Source organism: Felis catus, chromosome B3 (genome assembly GCF_018350175.1).
Source record: "Felis catus isolate Fca126 chromosome B3, F.catus_Fca126_mat1.0, whole genome shotgun sequence".
Classification (NCBI taxonomy): domain Eukaryota; kingdom Metazoa; phylum Chordata; class Mammalia; order Carnivora; family Felidae; genus Felis; species Felis catus.
The window spans coordinates 69788884-69802292 of record NC_058373.1 but is presented as its reverse complement, the minus strand read 5'-3'; the positions used below and the strand labels follow the sequence as shown (position 1 = coordinate 69802292).

General features: G+C 36.8%; 1 protein-coding gene across 1 annotated transcript; it reads right to left on the bottom strand.

Moving 5' to 3' along the window:
- Nucleotides 1-1800: 1800 nt before the first annotated feature.
- LOC101099214 (olfactory receptor 4F3/4F16/4F29-like) lies at nt 1801-2959 on the bottom strand. The gene has a single exon (XM_003987312.3). It carries the CDS (start codon nt 2834-2836, stop codon nt 1898-1900), a length of 939 nt encoding a protein of 312 aa, XP_003987361.1. The 5' UTR covers nt 2837-2959; the 3' UTR covers nt 1801-1897.
- Nucleotides 2960-13409: the final 10450 nt, after the last annotated feature.

Below are 13409 nucleotides of genomic sequence, written 5' to 3'. Positions count from 1 at the left end.
AATTGTTTTGGAAGGTAAGTCCGGTTCTATACTGTGGTCTCTTTTCCCCTATTTTAAATATTCCTTGTTAAAACCAGTTTTTCCCACTTAAACTACTGTCAGGCTCTGGGTTTTTTTTTTTAGTAGAATACTGTCTGTGAAACCAAAGCTAATTACTTAAAGTCATAAAATAAATGATTAAGACTGTATGAGAAGTATGGGATGTCTGGATGGCTGAGTTGGATAAGCATCTGACTCTTGATTTTGGCTCAGGACATGATCTCATGATTCATAAGAATGAACCTCACATTGGGCTCTGCACTGACAATGCGAAACCTGCTTGCAATTCTCTCTCTCTCTCTCTCTCTCTCTCTCTCTCTCTCTCTCTCTCTCTCTCTCTGCCCCTACGCTGCTTGCACACACCCTCTCCCTCAAAATAAGTAAACATTTTTTAAAAGATTTGTATGAGAAGTAATCATAGCCAAAAATATGGTTGATTTGCAAGGTAATAGGATCTGGTTTTGTTTTTATCCAGTGGGGGAAATGGATAAATTTATTCTAAGATAGAATGTCTGGTTATTCCAGAATCTGAAAGAGGAAGACACAACCAATGTAGATTAAAAAAAAAACCATAGAAGATTCAGGAAGTAAATTCTATTTGCCTTGGTTTCATATATTTTTTAAATAATGAGACTGAAAATAAACAATGATATATGTTAATATTTTGGCAACTTGCAAAGCTCAGCTTTAAATGGTTTGTTTTTTAAAACAGGAATGCTTTATGACCAAGTACTATATTGAAACACAGCTAGACTTGGTTTCTCTCTATTACATGGACCTGACAAATTTCTTTTGGTATATTTATTCTACTCTTGACTAAAGGCAGTAAATGTTATTCTTTACCTTCTGTGTAATCTTCCAATTTAGCAGAGATCCTTTAGCTCATAATAATAACATTTTGTGTCTTGTCTTTTGGGTTTTTTTTCAAGTTTTTATTTAAATTCTAGTTAGTTAACATGAATGGTAAAATTGGTTTTAGGAGTAGGATTTAGTGATTCATCACTTACATATAACACCAAGTGCTCAACATGACAAGGGTCCTCATTGATACCCATCACCCATTTAGCCCATTCCCCACCCACTTTCCTCCATCAACCCTCAGTTTGTTTTCTAAAGTTAAGAGTCTCTTATGGTTTCCTTCCTTCTCTCCTTTTTTGTTCTTTCCCCTATATTCATGTGTTTTATTTCTTAAATTCCATAAATGAGTGAAATCATATGGTATCAGTCTTTCTCTGATTTTTGTATCTTACACTGACTTTATATGCTCCATCATTTTTAAAAACATAGTTGGCAGTGAAAGAGCTTAAATTCTTTCTACTGTTTATTTTAAATATATTTTTGTTCTGATTAATAAGTGGCTATGCTATAACCATTCTCATTCTCAGAACCTCTACTACCTATCCCGCTATTGTGGGTTGTTTTGTGTTTACCAAATATGTAAGTTGAAAGCCTAACCACCAATACCTGTGAATGTGACTGTGTTTGGAAATAGTCCCTGCAGATATAGTTAAGATGAAGTCATACTAAATTAAGGTGGATTGGGAAATAACTCCCCCTGTTGTGAAGGCCTTATGGAAGTATGCCTCCTTATATTTCTAAAAATTACTTCATATAAATCTTATTCCTTAGGAATTTAGATTTGAGATTACTATAATCATTATTTTAAAAATACTTCCTGTGTAACTATCTCTTTTTCAAAAGTAAATGTCCCTCCCTCCTGAGTGAAAGAGAAAAATAGACTCAGTACCAGTGTGTATAATCAAAGCAAGGTAAGACAAACAAGAGCTTCTCCCTGAGTTTGACCATAAATAATGGACATTAGTAATCAACAAGGGCTCTTCACAACATCAGACATTCCTTAAGAGATCTTCCTGTAATTCACTAGCTGTCTGCATACCCTCCTCATTGCCACCTGCATTTCTTGGTTCCTGAATGTATAGATGACTGGATTTAGGAAAGGAGTGAGAATAGCATCAAAGATGGCCAGAAACTTATCCAGGTGTATGGAGGGAGATGGCCATGTATAAAAAAAAATCAAAGGACCAAAGAACAAGAATACCACAGTGATGTGAGCTGACAGTGTGGACAGAGCCTTGGATGAACCAGCTGAAGAGTGTTTCTGAACAGTGAGAATGATGATGATATAGGAAATGATCAGTATGAGGAAGGAGCCAACAGAGATGAATCCACTGTTGGCTGTGACCATAAACTCTAGTCGGTCGGTGTCCGTGCAGGCAAGTTTGATGAACCGAGGAAGGTCACAGTAAAAGCTGTCCAACACATTAGGACCACAGAAGGGTAAGTTTACCACAAACGCCAGTTGAACCATGGAGTGGATGAGGCCAGTCATCCAGGCAGCCACTAAAAAGAAGAGGCACATTCTTGGGCTCATGATGGTCAGATAGTGGAGAGGCTTACATATGGCAACATATCTGTCAAAGGCCATGGCGATGAGCAGCACCATCTCCACACCACCAATGACGTGGATAAAGAAGATTTGAGCGATGCAGCCACCAAAGGAGATGACTTTACGCTTTCTAAAAAGATCATAAATCATCTTGGGAGAAGTGACAGAAGAAACTCCCAGGTCAATGAAGGAGAGGTTGGCCAACAGAAAGTACATGGGGGAGTGTAAGTGGGGGTCAGAGGTCACAGTGAGCATAATGAGGGAGTTTCCCATCATGCTTGCCACATAAAACGTGGAGGAGAACACAAAGAGGAGAAGTTGGATCTCCCAGGAATCGGTGAGTCCCAGGAACACAAACTCTGACACCACAGAGTGATTCGCTCCATCCATTGGCGTTGTTGGCACAACTACCTGAAGAAGGACAATAGGAGAAAATATAAATGATGATAATTATGTTAATATATTAGGAGAGATGGCCACAATTATGAAAGCCTGTTTCTACTTTAGCATTAGAACTGACCTAATATGCTCATGGCCTCTCGAATGTGATTACCCAGAAAAATCAGTGGCTGTCGTGTGGAGCTGCTCTCTACCACCAAGTTGTCTCTGCATTTGATACCCTCTGCTTCCTCCCAGGGTTGGTGCTGCAATTGCTCATGAGATATAAGATAGTCAACATGAGCCAAAGCTTTTGATTTTGGGTCCCAAACTAATACAATCTGGCCCCAGTCACATAGAACTAATCACTATTGCAATCCCTTCCAAGTCTGTAGAACTTCACCTGACACACAGACCCTTCTTCTCTTCCATCCCAGTCCCCACCTCTGGGAAAATATTCATCTTTAATATTACTGAAATGTTAACCACATCCACAGAATCTTGCTTTATTAGTAGTAGCACTTAGTTTACTGTCCCTTGTTTATAGTGAACTGAGAACAATCATAATTCACCCATTCAACTATGAGCTTCTTGAAAGAAGGAATTATGACTTATTCATAGTTGGATTCCTGAAGCAGTGGAAAATGTCCGCAGAGTGGGGCTGGTCTATGAACTGTATGTTATCAATTAATATCATATTCCAAAATTTTTCAGTATTTAGAAATTTCTCTAGATATTTGATATTAGAGTGATACCCAAGTTTCTAATTGTGTATTTTATAAAAGTGTTAGTCCATTAGAAAAAAATTGAGGGGCGCCTGGCTGGTACATTCAGAGGAGTATGTGATTCTTGATCTCATGACCCTGAGATTATTGGGTGTAGAGATTACTTAAATAAATATTTTTTATAGAAAAAAAGATAAAAGCTTAAACTTCAACACAAGTAATTCAAGCAACACTGCCTTAGTACACTTTATTCTTGATGTGAAAAGCTTAAAACTATGAAATGGATCATAATGTAGTGGAAATAATTTTATGAAATCTCTAAAAAACTAATTACATTATAGTATAATTATTTTATTTAGAGATAAAGCATGGTTTAGTAGAAAGAATGTGGGTTTTGGATTTTGATTTCGAAAATTTATACAAATGTTCAACAACTGGGGGCACCTGCGTGCTCAGTTTAGGAGTTCAATTCTTGATTTCAACTCAAGTCATTATCCCAGAGTAATGGGATCGAGCCCTGCAATGGGCTCCATGCTCTCTCTCTCTCTCCCTCTCTCAAGCCCTCTGCCCCTCTCCCCTGCTCGCACTCTCTCAAAAAAAAAAAACAAAAACAAAAACAAAAACAAAAAAAAACAAAAACAAAAACAAAAACAAAAAAACATGCTCACGACTAACAGGTTGATCTTGGGCAAGTTACTTAAAGTCTTTGAGCTTCAGTATTCATTTATGAAACAGCAATTAGTAAAATAATTAATGTATCTTAATCATATGGCTATGTTAAGTATTCAGCACTGCTAAGTTTACTTCTCTTTATTTCACTTGCCCATAACAGGACTCAACGAACGCCTGAGACATGAATGAATGAATGAATGAATGAGAAAATAAAATACTGTTGACCAATAGGGAGCATCAAACTTCCATATCATAAAATATATTATATTTCAATAATTAATTATTAATATAGTAATCACATTCTCTTAGTGGCAAAAAAATAAACTATCTTATACAAATGCAGTTGATTTGCTCTCAAAGAACACTGTTTCTTAATAGTACTTACCATGAAGGTAAATTATTATTTGTTTAATTTATCCTTTCCAAACTGGGCTGCAAGCCCCATGAAGTTATGGATCACATCTGTCTTATTCAACCCAATGTATGAAAAATTCAGAATCACTCCAGATACATAACAAAGGCAAATAAATATTTGCTGAAAGGGTGAATAAAATGTACTTGTTTGGGTTAGAGACTGACCGTAAGAGTAAAGAAAGAAATTCAGGAAAGTGAAAATTTTGTCTGAAGAAAAAAAACAAAGTAGGAATATAACTAAAAGGAAACATTCAGTGAAGTCAAAGAGACTGAAACCAGTGAAGTCAACTTTGGTACATACTGATAAAGTGAATATTTCCAATTTAGGAAAGTCTCTAGTCATTATAGATCAGAAAATAAATACCCCAATATGTTAAATTACTTTACCAAAACCATAAATTTACTTAGTGTTAGAGCCTGTATTAGAACCTAGGTCTACTGACTCCAAGATCACCCCTTTTTCCAATTCCCTGCTTTCTTTCATTTATCTGTGACTTACTGAGGATACAGCCTGAGCAAAAACATGTGGCAGGGTGATGGTAGATATTGTTGGAAGAAAGATGAGCCCTTCGTAGCTGATGACTTCCCTTTATTGTCGTGCTGGTAAGTGGTACCTCAGTCTCCATGATTAATCATCCATGACAACTGTCTATCAACAAATTAATGTACCTCAGTGTCTTGGAAGTCTTGGCTGTTTTCTAAAGCATTTGTTCTTATTCTAATTGTTCAGGCAAATACTCTTACTTTGAACAAATGTTTTTTGGATGAACTCATGATAGAAAATGCTAGTTTAACCTGTTCCACTCAACCTTTTCTTCCCTGGAGGGGCTGAGACCCTTGAACAGGGTCCATCATGAGTGAACTACTTAGAAGTTGCCATAATGTTGTCTGTATTCAAGTTCTACCTCCTTCATGAAATCACTCTTGACTCCTCCAACCTGGGTAGCTTTCTGTTCATAGGGTTTCATTTTAACTTTACAAATGAACTATAGGACCACTCTACCTATAATATTTCTTCACAAACCCACAGTACCTACAATAATGCTTGGGGACATAATAGGTCTTCTGTAAAAAGCTTGAGTGTCTCTTTTGAGTCCAAGTGTGATTAAAGTTGAGTCCAAGTGATTAAAGTTGATCATTAATCTCACTGTAGATGTTGTGACTCCAGACTTCATCTGTGACTTCATGTTAAATGTAGGCTCTGGGGTTTTTGTTTGTTTTAATATTTAATTATTTATTCTGAGAGAGAGTGTGTGCACACAAGTGGGGAAGGGCAGAGAGAGAAAGAGAGAATCCCAAGCAGACTCTGCACTCAATATGGGGCTCAATCTCACCAACTGTGAGATCATGACCTGAGCCAAAGCAAGAGTTGGACACTTAATCCACTCAGCCACCCAGGCACCCCAAATATAGGCTCTGTTTATGATTGCATCATTCTTTGAATTCATCTCTGTTTTAGCTCTTAAATTTTATAAGGATTATTTCTATTACTTTTTAAAGAAGCTACATGGGATAATGAAATAGGCCACAATATCTGAAAAACAGTATTTCACATTCTGTCACCTAATAACTTGGTGACCTTGAATAACATTTCATCTGAGCCCTTTCCCATCTGCAAAATGGAGAAAATTAATGTCTTATAGAACTGAGCATATGAGAAAATATATGTCACCAAATCTAGTTAATTCTTTCTCTTTAATGCCTGTGGTAATGGAAATAACCTATATGTCCATAGTGAGGTCATATATAAGTAAATTCTTGTAAATTAATACAATTGAATGAATTATTTGGAAAATAAGTGAATGAATCAGCTATATATTTGTCACCATGGAAAAATCTCAAAAATATAACATTGAATGAAAAAATAAAATTATAAAATCATATATATAAAGCGAAATAATTTTTTAATTCCAAAAACCCTCAATAATTATTACATGTTAAATATAAATATATAGGTAGTAGAAGTGTAAAAGTTTGAAAAAGAAGGATATCTACCTAACAACTTCAGAATAGTGTTTTTCTCTGGGGAGGGAAAGGGAGAAATCTGACAATGTGAGTGATTTCAGTTGCTTTTGTAATGATTTACTACTCAAAAGAAATCTGATAAAACAACAGATGTTTCTTGCTAAATCTTGAAGTTATATGCCAATCATACAGTTTTGAGTACTTTTCAAAGGGTTGGAGTATGTTTCACAATTTCATTTTTAATTTAATACATCTGCCATGTATTTGCTTCTTTCTCTTCTCACTGCCCCTCCTTTCAACAGTTATCACTAGATCTACCACACTGCCTCATCAAGATCCTCTCCTTCAAATGTTTCTGCTCCTCCAATAAAAATCTATCTGCTCTCAACCCTGGTCATAGTACTAATAGTATTTCATGAGTCCTCTTTTGCCTCTGGGTGAACCACAGACTCCTAATAAAGCATTCAAACTTGTCTGGAGTCTGGGCCTTTCCAACCTCATTTTCTATGTCATTTTCTTACATCCATTCTTGTACCCTATGATCCAGCAATATCTATTTATTATCTGACAATGCCACATAATACATATGCCCCCATGCCTTCAAATATACTGGTTCTTCTTTAACTTACCTTCCACCATTTCCACCCACTGCTCTTCTTTCTGGAAGAACACAATCCATACTTCAAAGTAAACCATGCTATAATGTTTATTTATACTCCTTTCCCCATCACCTCTTCACACATTAAGCAGATATATACCATTCTTGTCCATGTTCCCACTCATAGCACTTTATTCAGGCCCCTAAGCATCATTCACCACCTTACATTACAGTTAGTTTTTAAATTTTTTTTTTCAACATTTATTTTTGGGACAGAGAGAGACAGAGCATGAACGGCGGAGGGGCAGAGAGAGAGGGAAACACAGAATCGGAAACAGGCTCCAGGCTCTGAGCCATCAGCCCAGAGCCCGACGCGGGCTCGAACTCACGGACTGCGAGATCGTGACCTGGCTGAAGTCGGTCGCTTAACCGACTGCGCCACCCAGGCGCCCCTACAGTTAGTTTTATATGTAAATGGATTGAGGGGAGGAATTGTGTTTATCCTTTTTTGTAATCTCAACTGCTAACACATGTTAAAATAAAAAAAGATGGAGAGAAATACTAAAGATATTGCCTCTGTCAAAATTGGTTAATGGTTCCAATGATGTGAAAATATGACCTAGACATAATAAAGGTGGCCTTCAACATGGGAAATCATATTGCAATTGAAATAGTAATAGGTATAGCAGCTTTATATTTGTAATATCACGATTCAACAAACATAGAAAGGATAAAACTGGATGATTTTAAAAACATGAAAATATGCCTGATGAAAACACTGGGAAGAGTTCTGAAGAGACAGAAGAAAATAGAAAATAGATTATAAAGGTTGAAAAAGAATTAAGGAAAAATAAAAAATGATATCAAACTTAACACTAAAATGGAAGAAGAATGAAGAAAAAAAGCGTAGGGGCACCTGAGTGGCTCAGTCAGTTGAGCTTCCCACTCCTGAATTCAGCTCAGATCATGAGCTTATGGTTCATGGGATTGAGCTCTGCATCAGGCTTCATGCTAAGAGCATGGAGCCTGCTTGGGATTCTCTCTCTCTCTCCCTCCCTCCCTCCCTCTCTGCCCCTACCCAGGTCATGCTCACTCTCTCTCTCACGCTCTCTCTCTCTCTTTCTCAAAAATAAATTTTTAAAAAAAGTATATAATGACAAAGAGAACACAAGGCACACTTTAAGAGGTAGATTACCAGATATGATTTATATTACTTTCTCAACCCACTCTCCAAAAATTCTGTAATTATAAATGCCTTATAGCATTATGTCTGCAACTGTCTTTTTTAAATGTTTTATTTATTTATTTTGAGCATGAGGAGGGAGGAGCAGAGAGAGAGAGAGAGAGAAAGAGAGAGAGAGAATCCCAAGCAGGCTTCACACTGAGCATGAGTCCTGATAACAGAGCTTGATCTCACCACCATGAGATCATGACCTGGGCCGAAATCAAGAGTTGGACTTTTAACTGACTGAGCCACCCAGTCTGTAGGTGTCTTTTAAGTGCTTAGTCTCTTAGAAGACTTTCTCCATGAGTTATATCAGTTACATACACCTAGCAGTGAATTTATTTGCCTTTCGGCTCTCCAATCCCCTTCCACTACACAAGAACTAGGAATTTGAGGAAACGTGAATTTAAAGGGGAAGGAGTTATAAATATGGAACCTAATAGGACAACTCTGAGTGTTCTTTAGTTACCCTCGAATGTGTACTGGGGGGAAAAAATAGAAGTCAAAAGTTAGTTTTTACCAGATGTACTAAAAGGAAGAGAAATGCATAAACAAATATCAGAGAATATAGAAATTCACACATCAAAGTTTTATATCCACTTGAGGCATAGTCAGGATCCAGTTTTCCACCCTGAGCAATAGTCATAGACAGGATTCTAGACAGAAACACCAGCATATGATATTTATTCACTTAGAAGTCATCAGATACCTACAATCAACCTCCAGGTTGATTATATTCTGAAACCAGCTTCTCATAAAGTGGCTGTGCTCAAAAGGGAAAGTTTCTAAATTGTTTTTCTCAAATACATTAATTATAACCATCTGTTTTAATTAATTAAATATCCATGATAAAAAAGAAAAGGCATAACTCTTTGCCTTTTATTGTGATTAACCCTTTTTCTTGACCCATACAGAATTTATCAATCATCCAGAAACAGTTTCCCAGATATTGAATCCTTTATAGATGAAAGAAATGTTGGCAGCTGGGGTTCCAAATGATAGAATTATTATCCAGTTTAAAGGTAGCCACATCTCCTAGGTTTGAAAATCAAAACCATCATTCATATAAATTTCCTTTCCAATCTAAAAATATTGAGAGGTTAAAACCTCCATCAGCTAAAATATCCTGCACTTCATTTTTCAAATTACCACAAAATCCTTTTTAATATCTAAGTAAAAGTATGCTTCTCCTAACTTAAAACAATTTCTTTTACTTTTTATAACTGTGTGCAATATGAATAGTTTTTTGTGTCCCTTTAACTTTTTTGTATTCCTTATGCTATGCTTTTTATTCCTGCCAATTAACTTTTTATATACATAACTTCAACAAGCTAAGTCACCTGTTAGCTTTCTGAATGTTAAACAAGCCAGTCAGAAAAAGACAAATACCATATGATTTCACTCAGATGTGGAATTTAAGAAATGAAAGAAAAAAGAGACAGACAAACAAACAAACAACAACAAAAAAAAACCAAACTGGTAGTTGCCAGAGGAGAGGGGGATGGAGGGATGGGTGAAATAGGTGAACAGGATTAAGAGTGCATTTATCATGATGATCCCTGAGTAATACATAGAAAGTTTGAATTATTATATTGTATCCCTAAGGCTAATAAATATAACACTGTAGGGGCACCTGGGTGGCTCAGTTGGTTAAGCGTCTGTCTTCGGCTCAGGTCACGATCTCACAGCTGTTGAGTTCGATGCCCACATCGTGCTCTGTGCTGACAGCTTGGAAGCTTGGAGCCTGGAGCCTGTTTCAAATTCTGTATCTCTCTCTTTCTCTCTCTCTCTCTCTCTCTCTCTCTCTCTCTCTCTCTCTCTCAAATAAACATTAAAAAAAACAATGTATATTAGTTACACTTGAAAAAAAATTAATTTTTAAAAACTTAAATCCTTTCATATTTCCCTTTATAATCTTTCTCATCTACTCCCCACTCAAAAAACAAAAAATCACATTTCTCAACTTTCTCTAAACCCTTCCACATTCTACTTACAGTTTATAAAATTAATGTAAAACACTCTAAAATTCTAAAGCACAGAGGACAGCAGAACTAATTTGATCTCCTGGTAGTTTTCATTTTGTTTTTAAATTTTTCACAGCATATTTTAAGATGATATTTACATTGGAAATAATTTGTTTAGCTTTGGGTCTTTGGGCGTCTCCTCTATTTAGTGATTTATGAGACTCTTTTCCATCTTACAAATGTTTCAAGTACCTTATAAATTTGCTTCCCTTTTCACAGAAAATAAGTTTATACTTCATCTTATTTGAAAAGCTAATGGATAGCACAACAACCCTTGTTTTCTTAGTTATGTGTGTCACCAGTATTTCTTACCTGTTTGTCAAATTGCATGGGATAAGAATCATTTATATAATCATCACTGATAACAGAGAGCTGAATCCTAAACATTATAAAGCCATTTAACTTTTTCTAGTATCTTTCACATGATCATATCACTGTGTGATTCTAGTTAAAAGTTAAGGTCAGCTAACCTCCAACATGTCAATACCCTTTGTCACAATTATCCTCCACTACTAGCCAATTAGATACCCCAGATGCCATCTACTCTGCTTTAGGATAACACTCATGTACTCGAGGATATGACTCATTTTCATAGCAATTCCAACAACATAATCATGTCTGACACTAGAGCTCTCCTTATTATTAAATTTATTATCATCTTTGCATTTTACCTGTATATATAAAAGAGCATTTTCATGGAGTCTTAGATTTTCCTTCATTCTCTAACACAAAATGACACAAAATCCTGCCATGTGTAGAAATAAAGCTAATTAATAGTTCCAGACAATAGTGAGCAAGTGGCACTGCAGGCAGGAATTTAGAAGGAGCCCATGGATCAAGGGACTTTACCCCTAGGGACCTTTGGGTTTGGCCAAAGCAACCAAAGTTTCTAAAAATTTGTAATAAGATACCAAAGAAGAAGAAAAAATATATTTATCAATATAGAAGTATAGAACATAATGTGTTCAAGATCTTGTTACCTTGATTTATAACTCTCAAATATTTTAACATATGGCTTACAGGCTTCCATTTTTTCTCTTGCCCCTGTCCCCACAAATGTCAAAAGTAAGCTCTTTTCCATCTGCTGGTTCAATGACATAAGGAGCCCAAAGTAGTCAAAGACTAGATTCATCTGTGCTCCCTTTGGAAACTTTCTTTCCTGGAGCACTGAGACCTCCGAACCTACTAAACCAAAGCCCACAAGAATAAATATAGGAAGCATACATTTCTCCAATGAATTATTTCATCTTATTACAAGAGTGACTTTTTCCACTTTGGGCTTATATATTCCAGCTTTAAGACAGATAGCAATGTATATATCGGGCACTGGTTTAAGATGTATACTGTATCAAATAGCTTCTTAAAGTTGCGAGGTTTTACACCAACCTCTTAGTATAAAAGCTAAGCATTCACCAGGCCATTCCACAATTCTATCAGTGAGTTGTTTCTAGGTTATGGAGCATAAGTAAGTCTAGTGAATTCTATAGGTGTGTAAACCCATTGTCACACTTTATTTTCTATAAATGTGTCTCCAGAGCCAATATGGAATAACACATGATAAGATAAGACAGGAAAGGTATTCTATAAATCTATGAATGGTAGTGCTAGCAGAAGCACTATGGGTGGGGAAAAAATCAGAACCCAGAATAAGTTTATATCGCTATGATGACAGGTCTCTAATCCTTCCACAAAAGGTGGACAGTGGGTTTCCTGAGAGTAGGGTGAGGTACGGTACCATAGAAAGTATTGAGGCTTTACTTTTACATTGGCAGCTTAAGCACACAGCACTGATGGCACACAGATCACCCTTAGTGAAGAGAAGCTCATGTTGAGTCTACAGAGAGACTTCAACTGTGCTGCTATGGCCACTGTTTGGTATTTCCTAGGGAAATGGATTCTGAGATGAAGATCAACACACATGGCGTTTGTTAGAGAATGCTATTAGGATCAATTAATTCCATTTGAAAGTAGGGAATTGAGCAGGAGGTGGCAGAGGCAGAAGTTGCCAAACTTGTGGGAGCTCTGCACCTGGAATGAGATTCCAGAATTGTCCCAAGTGGACTGTTAACCTGTTATTGATGCATACTAACACAGAAAGTGAACGTGGCCTTGGGTATGTCAGCTCTCTTTTTTTTAATTATTTTTATTTTTTTATTTTAGAGAGAGAGCGCAAGCAAGTGGGGGAAATAGAGCACACAAGTGGGAAAGAGGGGCAGAGAAAGATAATCTTAAGCAGGCTCCACACTCAGCATGGAACCCAACACAGGCCATGATCCCATGACCCTGGAATCATGACCTGAGCTGAAGTCAAGGGTTCGATGCTCAACTGACTGAGCCACCAGGTGCCCCCCTTTTCTTTCTTCTTTTTTTCAGTTCTCTTTAGTCAAGGCATTCCCAAAAGGGCAAATTGATGTCAGATAACAACCTTCCAACAGTAGGGAATAAATCTTTCCGTCCTGAAGAAATCTTTCTGTCCTGAAGGAAGGGATCTGGGTGGGAGCTCATAACACATGTGACATCTACTGCTAGGTCACTTGCATCACCTTGATTCATTTGAGTTCTAGGAACAGCTCCTTCAGGGCTTTGCTGAATCTCTTATCCTATGGGCATCCTACAAAGGGAAAGTTAATGGTGTGAATTAAAACACCTTTGGGGTACATGGTGAAAAATTAGAAATTTTTCCAATTTCATTGTATATTTCAGTAGTATGATCCAAGCAGTAAGACTCTGCACAGAGCCTGAAACTCATGCAGAAGAACCTTTTCCAGATTTGGGCTCCACTCTGAGGTGACAACTTTCATGTCATCTGGTACATATGTTAAAGTGGTAGCACTAGATGTAAACTATGTTTCCTTCAGAAAGGGAAGAAGCCATAGTATTTTCCATAGAAGCTGCACCATTTTACATTCGCACCAACATCTTTACCAGCACTTATTATCTTTTATCTTTTTGCTAATAGCCT